Here is a 23,436-nt window from a genome sequence, read left to right as displayed (position 1 = left end):
AATAAATGGCAATAGCTCAGGTCGACTGCAAAATAGTCAAAATATTGATTTCCTAAAGAAACGCACCTGAATTAAAATCTGACTTCACAAATAAGATCGAAACGGCCCCGACACATTTGGCTAATTTTGCTCCTGCGCTCAATTTCAGTGCGTCATCTTGTAGTCGATGTCGACTTATCAACACGATTTCTCCCCTTTCTTCGTCGAATTCCGCCTCTGTCGAATTCCATGCCACCATGACTGCAAATCACTAAAAATGTTTAATGCTTTCTTCCATCAAACAACATAGCCGCCGAAACCGGAAACAGCTACCCGGAAGTTGACTTAATATATGAGGGATAGTTCGTTGTTACGTATTTTGAGGTACGTACACTAAAGGGTTTATTAGATACAGTAACAGCTAAGGAGTAGTCTGTAAGTAATAATGAAATGGACCAAAAACGTTAAACAAAATCTTTTGGTCACTTAAAATTTGGAATCAGTTTAACTAATATGGTAAATGTGTGTATTTTTTCAATAACTTAAAAAAAAGTTTTATAAATAAATAAAAAAAGCCAATAAAAGTCCTAACACCTTTACATTAGTTAAGGGCAAAATAACGTAATAAAATAATCTAGATCCAATGCTAATGCATATTTGAATTTTAAATACAAGCAAATCTAGAGACTAATGACTTCTTTTGGTCTCATTGACAACATTTAATGAACAAATAATAGAAAAGCCAATCTAAAGGCGTATACATATATATAGTCTGCTGAAATTAATACATTGTATCAGAGACGTATATATCACGTGGTACATTGAAACTCTGCAGTGGCGCATCCTCGATATCCAGGAGTTACGCTTATTTCCTTTTAAAATTTTAGTCTGATGAAATAGTGTTGTTATGTGTATACTGTATGTTATGTCTACACACATTGACAAATCTCGAAGATTTATGTGATTAAAAAAATACTTACATGTAGTGAAGTACAAAATGTAATAGTATTCATATAAAAAGTAGGGTTTTACTCGTTAATAATCAAACTAAAAGAAGTTCCCAGAAAGCGGGAGATCGATTTTAGGGCCTAGTAGAATTTATTTTCAGTGTACCCCACCCCCACCCTCACCCCCACCCCATCCTCTGGTGCTACGCGTCTCGGACGCTCGACCCCATGTAAGCATATATACACTCCGAAAAACGATTTGCTACGCCACTGTCCTAAAATGTAATACAGCAAATGCACAGACCTCTAAATTACAGCTATTTTAATTACATGTAAATAGATAATAAAACCTTTAAATTTCCTAAACTCATCAAATTTTACACGAGAGTAGGATATTCGAAATTACACTTCAAAGTTTTTTAAATATACGATTTTTATTACTTTCATGATCTTTTGAATTTGCAGGGTTTTCTGTTACAATATTGACATACATGTACATACATGTGTCTATATCTATAATAGATTAGACTTTATTTTGTTAGCAGACGCTTATACGTAAATGACTGAAATGATTAAATCAGATCTTGAATGAGCGTCCTTGGACATTTCGACCATAGGTGATTCCGTTTTACTGATACCGCTATTTTAGCCGTATCAATGAAGACTATATGAAGATAACCATAGTTGTTAACTAAATAAACTTTGTTGATAACGGAACTGGAGATGCATAGAATGAGAGGGAGAACTCAATATATTAATAAAGGGGGCTCCAACAGTATAACTGCTTAACGTATGCGTTTTCCTCTCGGAACATATACTTACATGTAACTTGAATTGTACATCGATCCCGTGTGTATAAAAGTAATTTCGATATCGTATTTATAAAATTATTTTCTACTTCAAATTAAAACGTTACGTCAACGTTGGCGCATTCGTACTCTTCATTTTTTAACCGGGAGAATGACGTCAAACAAAAAGGACATGACGTCACGTCATCTGTTAAAACAGTAAGCACTGATCAACCGAACTGACTGGGTTATAGATACGACGTCGACGTTCAAGACAGGCTGGGCACTCGGATCTATTTTTGATACCCTGTGATGGCCTACATGTTTGGTTTGTATGAATTCCTCACTCAGTACTTAGCAAATCATCATTGTCTAATTTTAAAAGTATAATGGTTACAGTTAGAGACGTACGATTTAATCATGCTAGTAGTTCGTGAATCATACAAATCACTAAATCGGTACATTTGATACCGTCATTTTCAGTTCAGAGTCTATTTGGTACTTGATGGACCATTTTTTTTATTCCACAAATGTACTGTACATAACTTAGCTAAAAAAACCGTTAGACTGATTCAATAAAAAACACAGTTGCGTACTGTACAGAGTTACATTATAAGCTTAACAATGTTTACACTGAGTACCATACTGTATAGTACTGTATAGAATTTACGAAGGTATACTGTTACATAGATAAAGTGCAACAGAATATCACAAAAATAGAAATGTATTTGAACATTTTAAAACGACATAAAATTGTACGAGTTATTTCCCCTCACCTCTGACTGATTTTACGGTATTGTTCATACTGTTTTACTTGAAAAAAGGAAAATATATAATATAAGTTACTGATAATGAAAATTGTTCACGTAACAATTAGTTCTGAATACTTTTCAAACCAACTTACTTTTCAAACTTATATCAACGAAATCGCGAATCCAAAATTATATGTTCTACTGCACATGTGACACAAACTTCATTATTTGATAACCAGCTACGTGTTACTGTCCTGTAAGTGCCATTCTTGATCTATGACGTCGGTATCATGTGTATGTAACTTGGTCCCACCATAATATTGTTTTCTCGTTTGAACACAGCCGATGACGCCGAGAATATGTCACCCACCATTGAAGATATCCTGTCACATCCAGATTACAACTTAGACGAACCACAGAAAGCTATGGACAGAGAAATGGTGTGTAACACGTTATGTGGGTATTTTTCGCCATTCCCATAGACACAATGCTAAATTATACGTTAAAATTGTCATGATTAAAACTCTAAAAAAATCGATAATCATATAACTATAATGAACAGACGAGTAGAAATGTTGGATCCTTTTCTACTTGTCAGCTGGTTTTCATCACGATAGAATAAACAAACAAGAATACCGCGGGGCGGAACAATAGACGCCCGTCGAATTCATATAGTGTTATAAGTTATACTTTCTTATATTGAAATAAGATCTGCATTATTCTAAGAGTGGTAAGCTGACATGCTATATAAAATGTAGGAGAAAATCTCCGGACAAAAAATCAAATACCGTCTGAAATGAACAAAGGGTCACTTTTGCAAAAGTCGTCGAATCGAAATTCTTTTAAGGGAGACACAATTTCATATCATGATTATAATGAATACCTTGTTTAAAAGAGATCCGTTGAAAAATGTAGGAGGAGATCGCCGGAAAAAATCAAATACTGAAATAAACAAAGGGCAATAACTTTTGGAAAAATTGTCGAATCAAAATTCTTTTAAGGGAGACACAACTTCATATCATGATTATGATGTATACCAAGTTTCAAAGAGATTGATCGAAAAATGTAGGAGGAGATTGACTGACAAACAAATATTTACGCCGGCTGGACGGACGGACGGACGACCCCATACCATAATACTCCCGTCAAATTTGACGGGCGTATAAAAAGTCAGGAAAACAAATCAAATTAAACTGCATTATACCGCAATGGGAAAATAACGTAACGTGAAAGATTTATGTCTACAGAGGTGACTTATTTTGGGCCTATGCAGATTCGTAGTCCTCTTCTGGTTAGAGAGACACTGAAATTGGTCTAACGTTACTACCACATTGGAACACTTGGGCTTTATTTTTTTCTCTTCTCGCTTACCCCTTTTTTCGACCATGTCACCGATTGTACCCGCCTTCGTATGAACTTGCATTGGCTGTTGCCAAAACAAACAACCAAATCCCATTGCGTTTTGCGCTTCAAAATACCACAAAGAGAAAAGGTAAAGTACGAATAACCAATGCATGCGGTCCGTTGTATCGTTACAACGTAAACGTTCCACGACGTGTACACAGCGATGTCACCTTATATTTAATCCGATGAATCGCGTCGATATCGTAACAAGCGAGAGCTGTTCCATTAAATGCTTGCTTTGCTTCTTAAATAGAATATTGGTGTATTTATTAAGTTCCCCTAACAAAGTGGGCGCTTACTGATTTTGCTGCGTTTCTTACCATTATTAGTTTTCATGTATTTTTTTCTTCTAATTTTTCTTCCACCAAACGATGTACGGGCTTTTCTCAGACACTTATGTTCAGATAATATATGAAACTTCATATGGGCATTAGCGGGCATGTGTAGATGTGCGTAACAAGTGTTATTTTCCGAAAATGGTCCATTATTGATAGAGACCTTTAAAACATTCTATCAATCGTGTTTCTATATGGAATGTCAAGAGTTTTGTTAACACTGAAAATCAACCATACGACTCTTTATCCTTCAAATAGTGAAGCATCGACGAATATCAAACCGGCTACTTCAAAAAGTTATCGGGATAACGCTTCTAACTTAAATTTCATAGAACACGTTTTAAAGCTGTGTTGCTATAATTATGTACGTAAGTCCTGATATTACAATTCATTTGTCCCACGCAGATGTGTAAAGCCGAGGCGTTAGAGCCCCGTCCTATAGCCTGTTTCCTATATAGTGACCTGACCACCAAGAAGCTACGCGCGTTCCTTATAGACCGTGGAGCGTCGGCAGCATGCATCCTCCACCACCTTACACGACTGAACGACATATGCATGCCTCCATCCAGCACAGAGAAGTTGACGGCATTGCGACCGATAACAAGTGTCCAAAGTATAGGGACAAGTCACGTGATGCCCCCTAAAGATGGTCATGCACCTGAGGTCGTTAATAATGACAATCTTCATAAGTCAAAATCGTTTGACTACACCATCCTCACCCCGCAGAAAAGCAATAATCTACGATAGTTGACTACGCCATCCTCACCCCGCAGAAAAGGATTAATCTACGATAGTTGACTACGCCATCCTCACCCCGCAGAAAGGAATAATCTACGATAGTTGACTCCGCCATCCTCACCCCGCAGAAAAGGAATAATCTGCGATAGTTGACTACGCCATCCTCACCCAGCAGAAAAGGAATAATCTACGATAGTTGACTCCGCCATCCTCACCCCGCAGAAAAGGAATAATCTACGATAGTTGACTACGCCATCTTCGTCCATTTCAAGAGCGAATCACCGACAGCCATCATTGACTAGCTACGTCACCATTGTCCCAAATTGAGGATCATCAATAATAAATACTTGACTAACCTTACAGCATTCTTTTATCATATCGACAATGAAAGACAAGGGAAAACCTAGTCGCACAAAGAGAATCATCTACAATAGTTGAGTAATAGAATTTACCCCTTCCTTGAGGGTGTGATAGACAAGTCTCCTACCTGAGGGCTGAATTTTATATTGGTTTTCTAATCCGAGGCTCTGCCGAGGGTTAGACAACCAAAATAAATCACCCAGAGGGTTGGAGATTTCTCTGTTACACCCTCAAGGTAGGGGGTGATTGTTTTTTCTCACATCCTATTATTTCAGTCACAACTCCACCGACAGTAGTCTGCCATGTTTGAAGACAAAACTACATGTGGGGTATGAATATCGTCATTCACTTTTGATGACGTCACACTTACCAGTGACACATTTGAGTGACGTCACAATAATAGTGAAATAAAAATAACATAACTGTATATATACACACTGTCCATCTTCCATTGTTGTTTTGTATATGCCTTGAACATGTATAGGATAATGCTTTCATAAATCTTGTGCCGGGTGATGTCATGTTCATTTAAGCATTGAACTGTTTTTGTATGGAATTTATGATCTATTTGAATGACAATGCTTTGCAAGCAAACAACATAATGCGCGCTAGCTGTGTCATTCAAATAGATCATAAATACCATACAAAAACAGTTCAATACTTATATTTACGTTTTCTCTACCTCTTATGTTCTTTTTTAACTTATAATTTATATCTAAAATGAAAAATGCCCGCCTTATAGACGGTCCACATAATTTCGTTCAATAGTTTGAACAGCGTATTGTCGCGTGCTGATTGGCAAACAAAGTAGTACTTTGAAATTTTAACAAACACTTCAATTTTATTCCACAATTCAGTATCAATACTATTGCGTATGATATGTCTATAGGGTGATTTAAGTTTATCATAGAGCTCTGAGCTGAAAGTTAGATTTGAAATTGTTTCGATTTTTCCCCGGAACAAATTTCGCGCATGGACAAATACAGTGAACACCGTAAATCCGACCTTGCCCTCCACGATGGAGTTATTTTTTGGAAGTTAATTCGAACTATTCTCTTTTCTCATTTTGTGAAGAATCGAGGCGTGAATTTATTTGTTGATTGTATGGGAACCTGACAACAGTCGGTAGATTCTATAACATCCTCGTTATTTGACATGTCGTCAGAAACTGAGGAACCGTGGATGCGAGACGCGTGAAACTGATAGCGTTTGAAGTGAGTGATCTTGCGCCGGAGCACAGGTTCGTTACAAATGTCTGAAATGTTTATGTGTGCTGTGACTCATATCAGTAGGTCTGTAACATATGTGTCAGTAGGTCTATAGAATATGTGTATTTCAGACATTTGTAACGAACCCCTGTTGATCAGTGCAGTGTAACAGACGATATTTCTGATAAATTGCATGAGCGTTAAAATTGTTTCCATTGCCGGCATTGGTGATTTCAACCGATGTGCATTTTGTACGACATTGCAGACCTTGGTCTTGTTTTCGTTGTAATAAAAGTGTTTTTTATTTTATTTTTTATTTTGCACATACATTTACAATGACATTGTCAAATCTCACAATGCCAAGCGATATTTCAGCAGCCGTCATGTTTATTTATATTGGATGTTGTAGTTCCGGTCAGTGTTGTATTAATACGCTAAGAATTGTGTCTCGTGATGCATGGTAATTAAAGTCCCATCAACGACACAGCTTTCAAAGAGGCTATATAGTGACAATGCCATGCAAATGTAAATATATTATTTTGAAGGTATATCCTTTTTCATTATTGTGTGTATTGTAACGATTTCCGCCGACGGTTATCGAGGTTCGCTTCGCCAGTATAGCGAAATAGTAGTCACAGACTACTTGAAATCTGCCACATACAAAATGTCACTCCGGGCAAGCTAAGGAATCCTTCTAGAGGGATCTTCTCAGTGTCAGTTATAGTCAGAGTAAACTCAGTCAAATTAATTAGTAGAAATAAATGCCAAAGGAGTCTACAAAGGCCAGTTTTACAAGTATAAATAGTATTATTTTGTAAGTAACAGAATAATTATTTCCAATACAAATTATTCAAATATAGCAATCTCAAGCTTTCTCTTGCACGAAATTCCACGCTAATATATTATATAACAATCTTTCCCAAATTAACCAATAAATTACTAAATAATATAAGTCTCAGTCCACCCTCAATAATAAGAGTAATGCTGTCATTTGGCAACCCGAGGCAACCGGAAGTTGCCAACGTAACCAAATTACATACATGTTTGAACATAAAATGCGATCTGGAATCTACTTAGAATCTGGTTGAGCCGGATTTGACTCTAAATGTATCCTCCCGTGTTCAGTTTTCGACGGTCAATTATTTTCGACGGTCGTTTATTTCCGGGTCGCGCGCGCGCGCGCGCGCGTGCGGGTCATGTCAGGGGTGATCACGGAGGTTATGTTTTGAAGCCGGCACACTTGCAACCATTCTCATTTTTTGGGGGGGAAAATGATTATCCGTATACTGTAAGTCACTTCTATTTTTTACCGCAACATAGTGTTTAAACCCCGTTTTGCATAATTCCAAAAGTAAACCAAGTTTAACACTTTTAAAGACCCATTAAATTAACCTGAAAGTGTTTGTGACTTCTCGTCTGCTTTGCTGTCATACTGCTCCTTCGAAATCACGTGACAAATGTGGGAGGAGACTCAGTTCGGAAAAAATGTATGTAAGCCAAGAGATGTCAGCTTATAATTATCGCTGCGTACGCGATTCGCAGAATTTTAGTTTGCTTTCGTACCGACATCTTGTTGAATAAGTACATTTCCTTTTATTCGGAGACATAAATAAATGATAGTTTCCCTTATTTAAGGTAAAAAGTCAACAAAGACGAAAAAAATTGTTGACAATTTCTTCTCCCATGATCGTACAAGGTAGAAGACTGAGCAGTAACTTTCCCTTGCTATGAAAACCAAAAGTTAAATGACTTTTCCGTGTTAATTTTTGAAGTTAATGAGATGTATTCGCCTCTAACAGATATAGTTTAGCATTTCACGTTCGAATTAAAAAAAATCTGTCATATTTTGCCACCGGACAGTGGAAAGCATGGCCGTCGAATACTGATGACGTGGTACGCAAGCACACAAGTTAGGCAGTCGCCATGTTTGTTGACATTTTCTAGCGGATTATCAAATAGTATAATCGATCTTTTATAGAATTAGGCTAATAATAGTAAATGACTTAACTGGTTAGGCTTGGAATAAAATTATTTGACATGGCTGGTAAAAAGAAAGTTTGCTCTTACATGTACACCGTCGAAAACCGATGACACCGGGGTACTATACGACTCAAACCCAGAACGACCTTCACCGCCATACAGTAGTTGACGATAGCAACTGTTCAAGTTAGGTGACAGAAAACATCTATTATAAGCTGAAAGAAATCGAAAGTACATAAATTTCCACTGTGTTTATGCTTACTGGGTGACAATAATGCAGGGAAAATGCAGTCTTTACACCTTACAGCTGTTAATAATATTTATAAAAACTCTCTGAAGTTACGTCTTAAGGTTCCGCTAAAGTCAATTTAAGGCAAAAGAAAACATAAGTTTTTAGCTCTAAAATTCTCATCGGTATGTAAACCAATTCATCAAAATGTTCGTTATTGTATAAGGACGCTAAATAGCCGGCCTTGTTACAAATATTTTTGATGAGTCTTGACATATTCACCTTATAAGCAGCTGATTTGACAAGAAATCCCAAGAAGTCAGCAAAATGCAAATATCTACAAAATATAAAAAAAAAACATCTTCATCTTTATTAAGACTACTGATTTGTGACACATGGAATAGCTTTAACCCAAACCAAAATTTTAAAATGTCCTCATGAAAAAAGGAAATGGCAGATAAGATTTTGGGACTACTTTTGTGGAAATGTATGGAGGCCCTGTAGTGTATTATTTTACACCTGAGAGTGATGATATTTTCAAACTTAATCCTAAAAATATAACAGTTACCAAACTCTACAGGAATGTTGTGTACAGAGAATACATGATCCTCCCATATATTAAATGTGTTAAGTTTAAAGGTCAAGGTTTTATTCTATTAAGTCTTTGATCGCAAAAAATTATTGCTTCACATATTTCATATTGACGTTGTATAACACTCTTAAATGAGGGGCTGATTTTGAAACACATAACCTACAATTATTGGTAACATGAAATTTTCACCATTTTCACTAAATTAAAAAAACATTATGATTGAAATCTTGAAATCTTTATTGGATACTATTACATTAGCCATATATAAATTTAACCATTTGTCTATCTATATACAGACACTTCAATTATCTTCACCTCGACTTCAACCTATATGAATATAATTGAATATTTAGATTTCTTATTGAATACATGTCTACTCACTTTTAAACGTCAATAAATATCAAGGATGAAGATCTGAAATCCTCAAGCAAATGGTCAACTTCAACCGGTTCTTGCTCTCCTTGATATAGAACTTCATAAACTGTATTGTCCTCGCCGTCAACACCAGCAATAGCACTCAACATTGTACCCTTATACCATTCACGTTGATCTGTTGCTGCATCAATAATCCACTGGTGTTTTAAACTTCTTCCAACAAATTTCACTTTTGAGACTCGTGAAGTAGACATATGAAGTAAAAATACAAATTTAGGAACCATCATACTTATTCATATTTATTTCAACACAAACATTTTATGATTAGGGAATGTCATGAAGGGACATAATTAAACAGATAAAATACAAATTTAGGAACCATCATATTTATTCTTATTATTTCACCACAAACATTATGATTAGGGAATGTCATGAATGGACATACTTAAAATAGTATGCTTTAATTGCATGTACCTTAATGATGGAGTTGTCACTACATTGGCTGCATCAGTACTGCTTCTTCTACCTGAAGATGTCTTCTTGGTCTTTGTTCTCCCTTTCCTGTAAATATCGTACTTTTATATAACACTAAACTAAAGTCAAATCCATACATTGTGAGAAACTAGGAAATATCATGTATCTCCATTTTCTGTTTTCTAAATAAATACTATTTGTATTCCAGTCAATGCAGTCTCCTTATGTTTTGTCATAGATTATGCAACCATTTTCATTCTTAGACTATTAGCCTGTAATCCAGGTGTTATTCATGTTGCTTATATATTGTCTGGTAGCAGTTTAACACTGTATAATGTATAAGTGCTTTATATAAATTGTACCTGAAAAACAGGAGTTAGGATGCATATGTTTCTATTGTGAATTTTAAAGATTTTTATAAATAATGTTAACAATTTTTAGGGTGTCAATATAATATTTTACTGTTACAATGTACCTTAGAGACGGTCTGTTTCTGTGGGCTGCATTCTTTCTTCCTGTAGAGTCAAATTCATCGTCTGTTGGTGTTTTACGTCTACTTGCAGTTGTTGGTCTCTTGCTTGTTAAATCAACATACTGAAATAACAAGGATGTAAATGTCAGAATCAAAATTAAAAAAATGAAAGTGTAGAGTTTTAACATTTTAAAGAATATTTATACATATTAATCATATTAAAGCAGGGTTCGTACAGAAAAAATGACTAGAAAAAGGAGGGATGCCCTTTTAAACCACTTCATTATTTTAGAAATGAAACAGCTGTATTAATTAATATTAACAAGTGATCACTGAATACACATTTCCCCATTTTTATTTTTAATTACTTTGTTTAAATTTTGTAATTAAAATGGAGACATACATGTACAGGAAAACAATTATCACAAGCATTTTTCAAGCACTCCATGTAAAAACTAAGCACATGATAATTTCTAAGTACTTCTTTCTAAGCACCCCTCTCAAAACTAAGCATTTTTCAAGGTTTGTACGGACCCTAGTCATATCATGGATTTAACCAGTACACAGTTTTACAGATGACTGTTAACATTCAACATTTTATCCTGTTATATACCAATTTAATGTATAAACTCACCCAAATACCTGGTTCTCTTATTCCTGGACTTTTTCCTTCTCGTGGAAGTGTTAATTCAGGGAGCAGAACCTTATGATAGAAACCTGTAAGTTTAGGGAGCATGTTGCGTTCCCAAAAATCCTCGTTCCGATGAATTCTCTGGATGTGTAGTTGATAAGGATCACATGTTCGGACAACCAAATCTATCCAGGGATAATCGCACACATTCAACAACCCATGGCATTGGAAGAAATACTCTCGTAGGGATAGTTTGCCACCTTTAATTTCTTGACAAAATTGCTTTTGACTTTCTGCAGCTTGATATAATGTCAATGCTTTGTTTTAAAGGACATTCTTTACTTCCACCAATCCAACATCTCCATTACTGACACAAACTTTACCATCTGAACTTCCTCCCAAGAATTTGTATTTCTTGTCAATAACCAGCCCAACAGGTTCGATTTCCACATTCATGTTTTCCTCTGCTTTTTTAAATTTATATTCTTCTAAAGTGTTGTGTTCCGGAAGTAATCCATTTTTTTGTATAACTATTTCCTTGAAATTTATTGTAGAGATGTTTTCGGACTATGCTTAAAACAGGTAATGAAGGATTTCGACGAACGATAGAGCCAAAATTGGATGCTGTTAATCTCTTTCTTCTTTCATCATGTCACAAGCCAGACTGAGACTGATGGAGTTTGTCTTCTCAATTTCCTTTATCTTACCACAGGTTAAGTTGATGTTTGTTTCAATGAAAGTGTTCTGAAGATCATCCAATTTTGAAGGTATCACATCATCGGACACATTTAAAGCTTCAGGTCCTGATGATAGTCGGGCTTTCTTTGTGTTGGACTGTGCAACGCTACTAATCTTTCTCTTCCATCTTTTTGCCTTTGTTTCTGGCTTTGATTTGTGAACAGTTGTGTTGAAGTGCAGTCTTTCCCTTTTTTCATACAAAGTGGTGAATTTGTTGCCAGGTTCAGTTGCAGTTGACATTTTCCACACTTTTGGAGACCATTGTGGCCCTAGATTCATACGTAGTGCACCCCCATAACACCTTCCATGCCACTATCCTCTATTACATAAATTATATACTTTGCCACCATCGAATTTGGAACAGATATGCATCCAACTTTCCGCTATGTTGGTTGTCATGCATCCAATAAGTCTGCTGCTTTTGTCTGCAATGTTTGACAGGATGTTTGACACATCTTGGAGGATGAACTTCTCCACCTTACTGTAAACTGTAGATGTTCCTAAACGGGACTCGTCCTGTGCCGTTACGGAGGATCCTTCTGACCTCATTTTGACCTGGTCATTTATAACATCTTTGACCGTTTCCACTGTTGACTGTGAAGAACCTACTTCAGTTGATGATGTCGATGCAGTATCTGCTTTAGGTTTGGCCTTGCAGAAGTCCGAGCAGTTGTCATGATGACCAAAAACATGATAGACTGACTGAATGATGTCACGTTTCAGATTTGTTACTGCTAACTGTCTATTTCCACTTGAAGTAGCCTCATTTGTTCTCATGCGAATATCACACCGTATTGTACTTACAATTCTCACTCTTGTTACCTTGGTGAGATGGTGTTTGCCCTTGTAGGCCGGATTTTCTGCCACAAATTTCTCTAATTTAGAGTGTACACATTTACAAGCATGGTTTGAGCACTCAAATTTTCCCCCCAAATTCGGACTTGCTTCCTTATCCTAGCGAAGACAGACGAATCACCATCCCCGATCAGCCTCATATAGCGGACACCATGTTTTGATTCAGATTGACAAAACCCTTCAGCAATTATGTCAGCCTCCATAGACTGGCTACTGTCATTCCAGTTTTTAAAGCATTTATGAAGTTTTGCTGGTTGCTGTTTCTGTTGTGCACTATTGCAAATATAGCAGTATTTATTGCAAACACCAATATGCAGTAGATATTTGGTCTCCTGTCCAATAATAATAGCAACACCACCAAGCGCATTATAGCTTTGTTTAACGGTCCGTATGGACCATCCACCATCAGCAATCACTGTGATACTGGGAACGTCCCCATGGTAGTTACCCTTGTTACTGGCAATCTGTCTTTCTTCTGCGCCCACAAGTAGCAACTCGGTTTGCAAAGCATTCTTCCACCACTCACCTATCTCCTCCTCAATTGATGAAAATGATGTTTGTGACATACCTGGCGAGTCGAGTGTTGCGAAAAACTCATTCATATGAGCAGGTCCTGTTACAATACTCCCCCAAACTGGCCTTACATGAATATTAAATCTCCCTGAATGAGGAAGCTTCGGACTTGTTTCAAAAGTAAATGTTTGACGGCATCCTTGACACTCTGCTAACAAAACACTTGCCAAACCAAGTGTACGCTGCTCAGACACTAATTTTATAGGGGCTTCACCTTTCGCTGACAACAACAACGCATGTTCACACTGAGAAGCATGTACAGTTGTAGACGTCACATGTTGTTGAAGACTATCAAGATTCACAAACCTGTATCCATTTCCACATAAGTTATTCACTCTACTTATTTTAAGTTTTATTGAGTTGTTTTCAGATGCATTGCACACACTATATATTTTCTTTACAGAATTTTGAGACACAAGTGCTTTGCTGAGCGCAGAGTTCTAACTTGGAATATCCTCTTTCTGTAAAACTTCAATGATAAAGTTGAACTTGGGCCTGGTATAGTTGTGCAGGTATTCTTGTCAATAACAAATTTATATTAAGGTCTCCCTGGTTGAACAGTTTTATATTTCAGTAAATTGATACCTGTTGAAATCCCAAACCTTTTCTTAGTCTTTTTCCTTGATGTACCCATATTTTGAGCAAAAATATATCAAATTCTATGTCCAGAATCGTTCCTGTATATGGAATTCTATCTCGAGGACTGCCACATCATGGCACATGGTTAGGTCGGGGTTCCATAGAAATAGTATAATGGTTGTTTTTCGCTAATATCCTTCAATAAACTTATGTTATTTAAAACCAATAATTAAAACCCATTTTAACATAAATGAGATAAAGCAAACAAAATAAATAATATGAAAAACGCTTATCGGAGGTCTTTCGGGTGCGACGAATCACCAAAACGGACCAATTGGACCGAATCGGACCGAAACAGTGTTGGTTCTGGTTTTGTTCACACACGGTCACACACATTATTCAAAACTGTTTTCTGTATTCAAATGTATTATTCGCTTGGAATAATCGTATACCTTTCGTTTCGGTCCCGATTCGGTCAGTTTCAGTCCGATTCGGGAAGTTTCGGTCCGTTTCGGTGATTTGTTGCACCGAATGTTTTTGACAGCTCACGTCAAACGTGTTGCATTACAGTCTAATTACATCCTTTATTTCTTAGCATCAACTTGCGATCTTCAATCAATTAAGTACAACACTTACATACACCAAATAATAATATACTACACCTTTACTTACCATATATTTCGTTTCTGTCACGACTCAGCCACTGAAAAGGGTTTGTGAATAGGGACGCACCACCCGCCGGAACTGCTTTCACACTAAAGAGTTCCGTTTCTAAAAAGGAACAAATAAGTATTTACAGATCGAAATTAAGAGAACACTATTTAGTAATAATATTTTATCTTAAATGGAATTACTGCATATACTTGATACTTGCATATCAAATTCCAAAAAATAAAATAAAAAAAATTGGTGCGGAATAATTGTTTAGAGTCTGAGGGCGACAGGGAATGGATATCGAAATATAATTGATGACTGTAAGTAGTTATGATCGTGACATATATTTAGTACCCCATGCATGTCTTACTATTGGCACATTTTACCAAAAAGTGACATATTTGGTGGGATATCGGTGTTTGATTTTCACAGAAACGCTTTTTCCATGTCAATGGTAAGACTATGGGAAATATAGCAAATACTGTACTAATATCCGGAGCACCTAGAATTGGTATCAAGGTAATGATTTATATTAAAGTTATTGTATTTTGGACTCAAATAAACACATTGCATTTCTCACAAGAAATAACAATGTGTTGATACTATTATTGAGCTAAAATGGGATTGTGGTAGTAAATTAATCTTCATTGGTACACTCAAATTACTGAACTGGGACATTGTTTCAATATCTTTTAAAAATACTGACTGATTTGTCAAAGAGGGACATGTTATATCAAAAACGTGGTTTCTCTGTAGCTCATTATAGGCAACAATTTTGACTTGAGCAGAGCCTTAAACACTGATAGGGCTAGTCCAAAAACAGGGCCGCACACAGAAGAAATCACTGTAAATCATGCGGAAGGAACTTAATGCATTTTCACACGAATTACTATACATCCATGGGACCATAAACAACCCTGCATGTCCTTAAACAATAACTGATATATACAAGACTTGTTAAATTACATAACAATCATATTAGCACAGTTTACATATATAATAATAGTGATCAGCTGATCAACATATACACAATAACAAGCTGTCTACCATAGGTAGTAACAGTGTATGACATGTAACAAACTTCACCAACAATGGTGAGAATTACATAATACATGTACCATACAGTACAAGTACGAGATATGAGATAGGTATACATTTGTATGACTTGTTCACCTGTACGTATACATGGCCGGATCGATTTCATCCGTCTTAGCTTTGCATTTTTGTGTCGGGCAATTGCTCTATTATTCCTTTAATGAGGATGTGTACTGATTTATTTATCAGTCGACGAAGATAACGTTTGTGGGGAAATATTGCTTCTGCGGTACAGTGTTGTTGCATGTTTTTGCATATTAAATTGATTGTATCGGGTTGTGTTCTGTTCGTATTTAAACCTTACGCTTCAAGGTTATTTTGTTATTTGTAAGAGGGATGATCCCGGGGTACCCCTTCCCTGGCATCCCTCCCAAAGATGCTGGGGTAATAAAATACAATTTGAACCTAAAAAAAAATGCACTAGTTAATATTCTGCGCGTGTGGCTTTAGTTTCCCCAAGATAACTTGCTTTAATATCGTTCGAATTTGATGAAACTATGTATGAATTTATATCATAGGAAGACTGAGGCTAATTTGGAGGTAAAAGCAAATTACGTGGATATTACTTAGCATACTGTGCTCCGATTTGTTGACGGTTTCGTACATTAAATTTGTTGAATATGACCGAGTTTAGATTCAGCTTGGTCAATATTTATATTATTATACAATGACAAAGTCTAAGCTTTAATGTGAGAAAAACCTGCACTTGCAGTATTAGGATACTGCAATCTGATTGGTCGACGGTTTCCGCACATTAATTCTGACGAGACTTAATAAACATTTACACTTTGTCTAATATCAAACTTTGTCAGTAATTAATAAACAATAACAAATATATTTAGTTTAAATGGTGTAATATGAATCGTTTATTGGCGAAAAGGGGCATTTTAAACTTCCATTTTCATGGTTTGAAATGTACAAAGAGAGGCAATTGCAAATTAAGTTTTAAATATCATAAAGGATATATGAAATAGGTATATTAATTCAGCTTAAGTTGGTTAAGTCACGGACCTAATTCCGTGGTTAAGTACAGTATGTTTCTTACTACATTTCCATATTTGCATACATTTATACAAAACAATGCATCAGATGGATTTTGAACATGTCAGATTGGCAAGGGACAGGAGTATATTGTCCCACCTTGCGGTACTCTTGTTTATTTATTTTTATTAATTCTGTTGAACGACAATATAAGAAGTGAGCATTGTTTGCATTTTGGTTCTCCAATCATATGCTTTGTAACATGTCGTCTATGGCGAATTAGATTGTAAGTGACCTACTTTACAGCCTACAACTTTTATGTAACAATATGATGGGTGCCGGGTTGCGGATTCAGCATTTTTCGAACAATGGTTCGAATATATCACAAATAATACATATCACAAATGATACTCACAAATAATACATGTCACAAATAATACATGTCACAAATAATACATATCACAAATAATACATATCCCAAATTATGCATGTCACAAATAATACTCACAAATAATACATGTCACTAATAATACATATCACAAATAATACATATCACAAATAATACATGTCACAAATAATACATGTCACAAATAATAAACATCACAAATAATACATATCACAAATAATACATGTCACAAATAATACATGTTACAAATAATGCATGTCACAAATAATAAATATCCCAAATAATACATATCAGAAATAATACATGTCACAAATAATACAAGTCCCAAATGATACATGTCACTAATAATTCAAGTCCCAAATAATACATATCACAAATAATACATGTCACAAATAGTACATGTCACAAATAATAATACATATCACAAATAATACATATAACAAATAATACAAGTCCCAAATAATACATGTCACAAATAATACAAGTCACAAATAATACATATCACAAATTAAAATGTCTGTTAAAAATGAAAACCTCTTGACCCGAACAAGGCAACTGGTTTTGTTTTTGGTGGTTGTTTTTTTAGGGATCACGGTCTCTTTCCATTTGTTTATGAACCTCCCCTTTTCCTATTCCTGTTTCTTCGTTTAAATTTTGCCATTGGGAATTGACGTTATGATGAACCTGTTTTTGGTTTGCTTCTGGAACCATAGTTCCTGTATAATTTTGAGGTTTTTGGTAGAAGGTTTATTACAGTGTTTGCGAAAATTGTGGGCAAGATGATAAAAATTCCACAGACGTAAACGCTCTTTCACGTTTTAAAAAATATTTCGTAAGCTTCTGATATGTGTTTAAAAGGCAACGTGACGGAAATACATTTAATCCAAGCATTTAAATTAGCCTCTTCTCGTTCACGTATATCCTTTACACTTCAACAGGAAATTAAGTGCAGACGAGGTCATACTTTCCGGGGGTTGACAAACTAAATTCGTCCAATACACAGTTTTATTTTCTGATATTTGCAATACAGGGACCACTTTTGCAATCGCACGGTGTGTTGGGAAATACATATGAAGGCCGTGTCTAATACCCAATAGTGCATAAATATTAACCAATGGAAACTTCCATTAAATCACCGGAGTATCCGATGAAGAAAATACTACTGCTATGATTCATAGAGGGTAATGTAAATAGATCTATCAATGGTTATACTAATGGTTGTATAGTACAATCATTTATGTTGCTAAAACCTGTGCACAATCTGCTCTCACAGAAATAAATTATGTTAACAACTTATCTCTAAGCCCAGGCCACTTAGCGGTAATATGAGACGCGCATTTCTGCTGACCTACCGTACTGCTCTATACTTAACGTGTAATGAACAGCATTAGTTAGGGAGATTAAAATGGTCGTATCGATTGATTTATCAATGCATTACTGTGTAGCCTTAATTAGCCACTATATACTTATACTATATACCACCTACATGTGTGAACATGTATAGGGAGCATTCTTCCTGTTGAGATGTTTTTAGATAAGGTAAGATATTGAAACCGTCTTAGGAGAAGAGGAAATACTTCGTATACATGTCCAACAGTTACATTGTGTAATAAATGTACATGTATATTCCATTACAGAGTAGACACATATGTAAGTACAGCTAGATTGCATGTGTAGTACGTATCCAGGGTAAATATTTCCCGTTGAGATATTTAAATAAGGTATAAGATATTTTCATTACTGGAGGGTTGAATACCGAGTACTAAACTCTTTATACACACATTATCTGAATACACAACAGACTATACATAGACCGTGTTTGAATTGCGGCCTCCCTGTCATGGTCACGGTCATACACAACGTTAACCTGTGTGACTATTAGGGTATTGGGAAAAACATGTACATAATGAAATATCGGTATGTGATATAAATCGCTAGTACGTTCTTCTGGATTAAAGGCGTATTTACACACTCGATGTGTTATAGAAGCAGGGTGACATTCTGACTTATATTTCCAGTAAATAGTCCAAGGCAGGGAGAACCTGTGTGTACCACGAAGGTTAACCTTGTTGGAGAAGAATTGACTGCCGTGACTCGGAAAATCAGTGTAACGTTACGTGGACATGGGGGTAAAAAATCTTGATATCCGTGTGAATGGCGGTCAGTCCGTGTTCTATCCCGGCCAGATGGTACAGGGAAATATACACCTCGACGTGGATAGCGATACCAAAGTCAAAGGTAAACCATGCAAATTTATGTTGAAGATGAAGAGTTTGACCGGTAGAGGAAAGGTGGGCGGAGACCAGAACTATCAATGTCGGCGATATAAGTACGCCGGGGGTTGCGATTTGAGGGTAGAATGTATTCATAATCTGTGTAAATGGATATCGAAGATGACATGTACATGAAGCATATGTCACGTACTGATTAAAGATGTCGTGGATACTGTATGTACATACATATATACAAAGTATAGGAGTACTTCCGGGCGAAGAGTTTGGGTCAGTAAAAGGCAGTGCAAGTAATGTCAGATTGCTGTACATGTTACTGATGTGATGTACGGTAACACTTGTTAAGCGCCTTATCTTTTCTGTTGGAATTTATAAGTACTATAAGGCGCCTAACATTTAAATAATGATAGACATCTATAAGCAACCTTATATACCACATCTGACCACATTTTGCTTGCCCCAATAAGTGTGAAGGTGAACCAGTTATAGGTCACTGAAAAAAATGTATTATGTCGTAATAACAACAGCGACTTACTTTCTTGTAATAACGACATCGCTATTTCACAAAAACGGCATAACTGTGTCGTAATAACGAACACTATCTCGTAATAACAACTTATTACCTTCTTGTAATAACGATATAATTATTTCATAATAACTACATAACTATATTATGTCGTGATAACAAACTTAGAATAGGGACTTATTTTCTAGCAAGATAGCTAAGTCGTTATTACGAGTTAGGTAAGTCGTTATTATGAGGTAGCTAAGTCGTTATAACGAGGTAGCTAAGTCGTTATTACGAGGTAGCTAAGTCGTTATTACGAGGTAGCTTAGTCGTTATTACGAGGTAGCTAAGTCGTTATTACGAGGTAGCTAAGTCGTTACAACACGATAGGTAAGTCGTTATTACGAGGTAGCTAAGTCGTTACTACAAGATAACTAAGTCGTTATTACGAGGTAGCTAAGTCGTTACTACATGATAGGTAAGTCGTTATTACGAGGTAGCTAAGTCGTTACTACATGATAGGTAACTCGTTATTACGAGCTAGCCAAGTCGTTACTACATGATAGCTAAGTCGTTATTACGAGATAGCTAAGTCGTTACTACATGATAGGTAAGTCGTTATTACGAGGTAGCTAAGTCGTTACTACATGTTAGGTAAGTCGTTATTACGAGATAGGTAAGTCGTTACTACACAGGGGCGTAACAAACGGGTTTTCAATGTGTAAGCCAACGATGAAGTGTGCTGCCGAAGGCAGCACCCCGAAACGCGTAGCGCGAGGAGGGGGAGGGTATGGGAGGGGGTTTTCCGCCTCCCATTGGTGGGGGTTTTGGGGGTCTCCCCCAGGAGAATTTTGTTTTCTAGAACACATGAGACGCGTTCTCCCTTGTTCTGGCGTCAGTTTTAATGGCCATTTTAAAGCAAGAAAATATCATTTTCCCCTATTATTTTACAAAGATTTTGCTTCTTTTTGGGTACGAAGGGATTGGTACTCGTCTACGCCAGTTCTATTATGGTGTTCGGTAACATTATTCCACGGGAAAGAAAAATCCAAAATTATGTGGATTTTGGGATACTTGTTGTAAGAGTGTGACGTTTCTCCTCGCGACTGTGACTCCGGTTGCGCATAGATATGAGACTTGTATCACAAGCTAGCACGAATATGCTACCCTCAGTGCTACATTTGTTAGAGACTTTGATTGCAACGAAGCATTTTAGTTGGCGGTCTTTATAGCAGATACAAAACATCTGTCATTGCTTTTTAATATTTTATATCATATAGTCTATGTTGCGTTTATTTTATTTTTATTTTGTCAAAAATGATGTGTAAGCCCGGGCTTTTTTGCTACATAGGTTGTTACGCGCCTGCTACATGATAGGTAAGTCGTTATTACGAGGCAGGTCAGTCGTTATTACGAGGTAGCTAAGTCGTTACAACATGATAGGTAAGTCGTTATTATGAGGTAGCTTAGTCGTTTCTACAAGATCGGTAAGTCGCTATTACGAGATAGGTAAGTCGTTACAAGATGTACAATATAGCTAAGTCGTTCCTACGAGGTAGCTAAGTCGTTATTACGAGATAGCTAAGTCGTTACTACATGATAGGTAAGTCGTTATTACGAGGCAGGTCAGTCGTTATTACGAGGTAGCTAAGTCGTTACTACATGTTAGGTAAGTCGTTATTACGAGATAGGTAAGTCGTTACTACAAGATCCGTAAGTCGTTATTACGAGATAGGTAAGTCGTTACCAGGTGATAGGTTAATCGTTATTACGAGATAGCTATGTCGTTACTTCATGATAGGTAAGTCGTTATTACGAGGTAGCTAAGTCGTTACTACAAGATAGGTAAGTCGTTATTACGAGGTAGGTAAGTCGTTACTACATGATCGGTAAGTCGTTTTTTACGAGTTTTCTAGATGTACAATATAGGTAAGTCGTTATTACGAGGAATTAAAAGCTTAGTCGTTACTACATGTACAAGATGGCTAAGTTCTTACTACAAGATAGCTTAGTCGTTATAACGAGATATGTAAAGCGTTACTTCATGTACAAGATAGCTAAGCCGTTATTACGAGGTAACGAAGTAGTTGCTACATGATAGGTAAGTCGTTATTACGAGATAGGTTAGTCGTTATTACGAGGTAGCTAAGTCGTTATTACGAGGTAGCTAAGTCGTTACTACATCATAGGTAAGTCGTTATTACGAGGTAACGAAGTAGTTATTACGAGGTAGCTAAGTTGTTTTTACGAGGTAGTTAAGTCGTTATTACGAGGCAGTTAAGTTGTTATTACGAGATAGCTAAGGCGTTACTACATGTACAAGATAGCTGAGCCGTTATTACGAGATAGGTAAGTCGTTATTACTAGGTAGCTAAGTCGTTTTAATGAGATAGCTTGTCGTTACTACATGAACAAGATGACTAAGTCGTTACTACGAGGTAGCTAAGTCGTTATCACGAGGTAGCTAAGTCGTTGCTACATGTTAGGTAAGTCGTTATTACGAGATAGGTAAGTCGTTATTACGAGGTAGCTAAGTCGTTATTACGAGGTAATTAAGTCGTTACTACATGATAGGTAAGTCGTTATTACGAGGTAATTAAGTCGTTACTACATGATAGGTAAGTCGTTATTACGAGGTAGCTAAGTTGTTACTACATGATAGGTTAGTCGTTATTACGAGGTAGCTAAGTCGTTACTACATGATAGGTAAGTCCTTATTACGACATAGGTAAGTCGTTATTACGAGATAGGTTAGTCGTTATTTCGAGTTACAGTGTAGCAAAGTCGTTATTACGAGGTAGCTAACTCGTTATTACAAGAAAGGTAAGTCGTTACTTCATGATAGCTACGTCGTTACTTCATTACAAGATAGCTAAGTCGTTATTACTAGGTAACTAAGTCGTTTTAATGAGATAGCTTAGTCGTTACTACATGTACAAGATGGCTAAGTCGTTACTACAAGATTTGTAAGTCGTTATTTCGATGTAGCTGAGTCGTTATTACAAGGTATGTAAGTTGTTACTACATTACAAGATATCTAAGTCGGTATTACTAGGTAGCTAAGTCGTTATTACGAGATAGCTAAGTCGTTTCTACATGTACAAGATAGCTAAGTCGTTATTACGAGGTAGCTAAGTCGTTACTACATGATAGGTAAGTCGTTATTACGAGGTAGCTAAGTCGTTACTTCATGATAGGTAGGTCGTTATTACGAGGTAGCTAAGTCGTTACTACATGATAGTTAATTCGTTACTTCAATGTAGCTAGGTCGTTACTTCAATGTAACTAGGTCGTTACATCAATGTAGCTAGGTCTTGACTTCGGTGTAGCTAGCTCATTACTTCAATGTAGCTAGGTCGTTACTTCAATGTACCTAGGTCGTTATTTCAATGTAGCTAGGTCGTTACATCAATGTAGCTAGGTCCTGACTTCGGTGTAGCTAGCTCATTACTTCAATGTAGCTAGGTCGTTATAACAATATACACGTACCATTTTTTTCTGGTGGTGTGAAGAAGGTAGTGAAGTGATGATAACTACCAACTGCCCCCCCCC

General features: G+C 36.3%; 2 protein-coding genes and 1 long non-coding RNA gene across 8 annotated transcripts in view; 1 reads left to right on the top strand and 2 right to left on the bottom strand.

The window, feature by feature from the left end:
* The window catches only part of LOC110458310 (zinc finger protein 236-like), a 20,306-nt gene extending 9,633 nt beyond the window's left edge, over positions 1–10,673 (bottom strand). Inside the window, exons 1-4 of one of the 2 annotated variants that reach the window (XM_021509958.1) lie at positions 10,637–10,673; positions 9,694–10,243; positions 9,003–9,057; positions 67–240 (exon numbers count right to left, since the gene is read on the bottom strand). In XM_021509958.1, coding sequence (XP_021365633.1) covers positions 67–238 — 172 coding nt within the window. In that variant the 5' untranslated portion in view covers positions 239–240; positions 9,003–9,057; positions 9,694–10,243; positions 10,637–10,673. Of the gene's footprint in view, positions 1–66; positions 304–9,002; positions 9,058–9,693; positions 10,244–10,636 lie in introns of those variants that run through there. The other variant, XM_021509957.1, reaches the window with a different exon arrangement.
* Positions 1,931–23,436, top strand: part of LOC110458311 (arrestin domain-containing protein 3-like) — a 34,222-nt gene continuing 12,716 nt past the window's right edge. The window contains exons 1-3 of one of the 5 annotated variants that reach the window (XM_021509959.1): positions 1,931–2,042; positions 2,809–2,906; positions 19,164–19,383. In XM_021509959.1, the coding sequence (XP_021365634.1) occupies positions 19,269–19,383 (115 nt within the window). In that variant the 5' untranslated portion in view covers positions 1,931–2,042; positions 2,809–2,906; positions 19,164–19,268. Of the gene's footprint in view, positions 2,043–2,808; positions 2,907–18,239; positions 18,327–18,611; positions 18,685–18,722; positions 18,796–18,927; positions 19,384–23,436 lie in introns of those variants that run through there. The other 4 variants (XM_021509963.1, XM_021509961.1, XM_021509962.1 and 1 more) reach the window with 4 other exon arrangements.
* Positions 10,673–23,436, bottom strand: part of LOC110458312 — a 21,088-nt gene continuing 8,324 nt past the window's right edge. Inside the window, exons 2-3 of the long non-coding RNA XR_002463785.1 lie at positions 14,682–14,780; positions 10,673–10,755 (exon numbers count right to left, since the gene is read on the bottom strand). This is a non-coding gene — a long non-coding RNA (uncharacterized LOC110458312). The remainder of the gene's footprint in view (positions 10,756–14,681; positions 14,781–23,436) is intronic.

Source organism: Mizuhopecten yessoensis, unplaced genomic scaffold (genome assembly GCF_002113885.1).
Source record: "Mizuhopecten yessoensis strain PY_sf001 unplaced genomic scaffold, ASM211388v2 scaffold9541, whole genome shotgun sequence".
NCBI classification, from domain to species: Eukaryota; Metazoa; Mollusca; class Bivalvia; order Pectinida; family Pectinidae; genus Mizuhopecten; species Mizuhopecten yessoensis.
The sequence above is the reverse complement of the archived record's forward strand: the minus strand, read 5'-3'. Positions and strand labels throughout refer to the sequence as shown.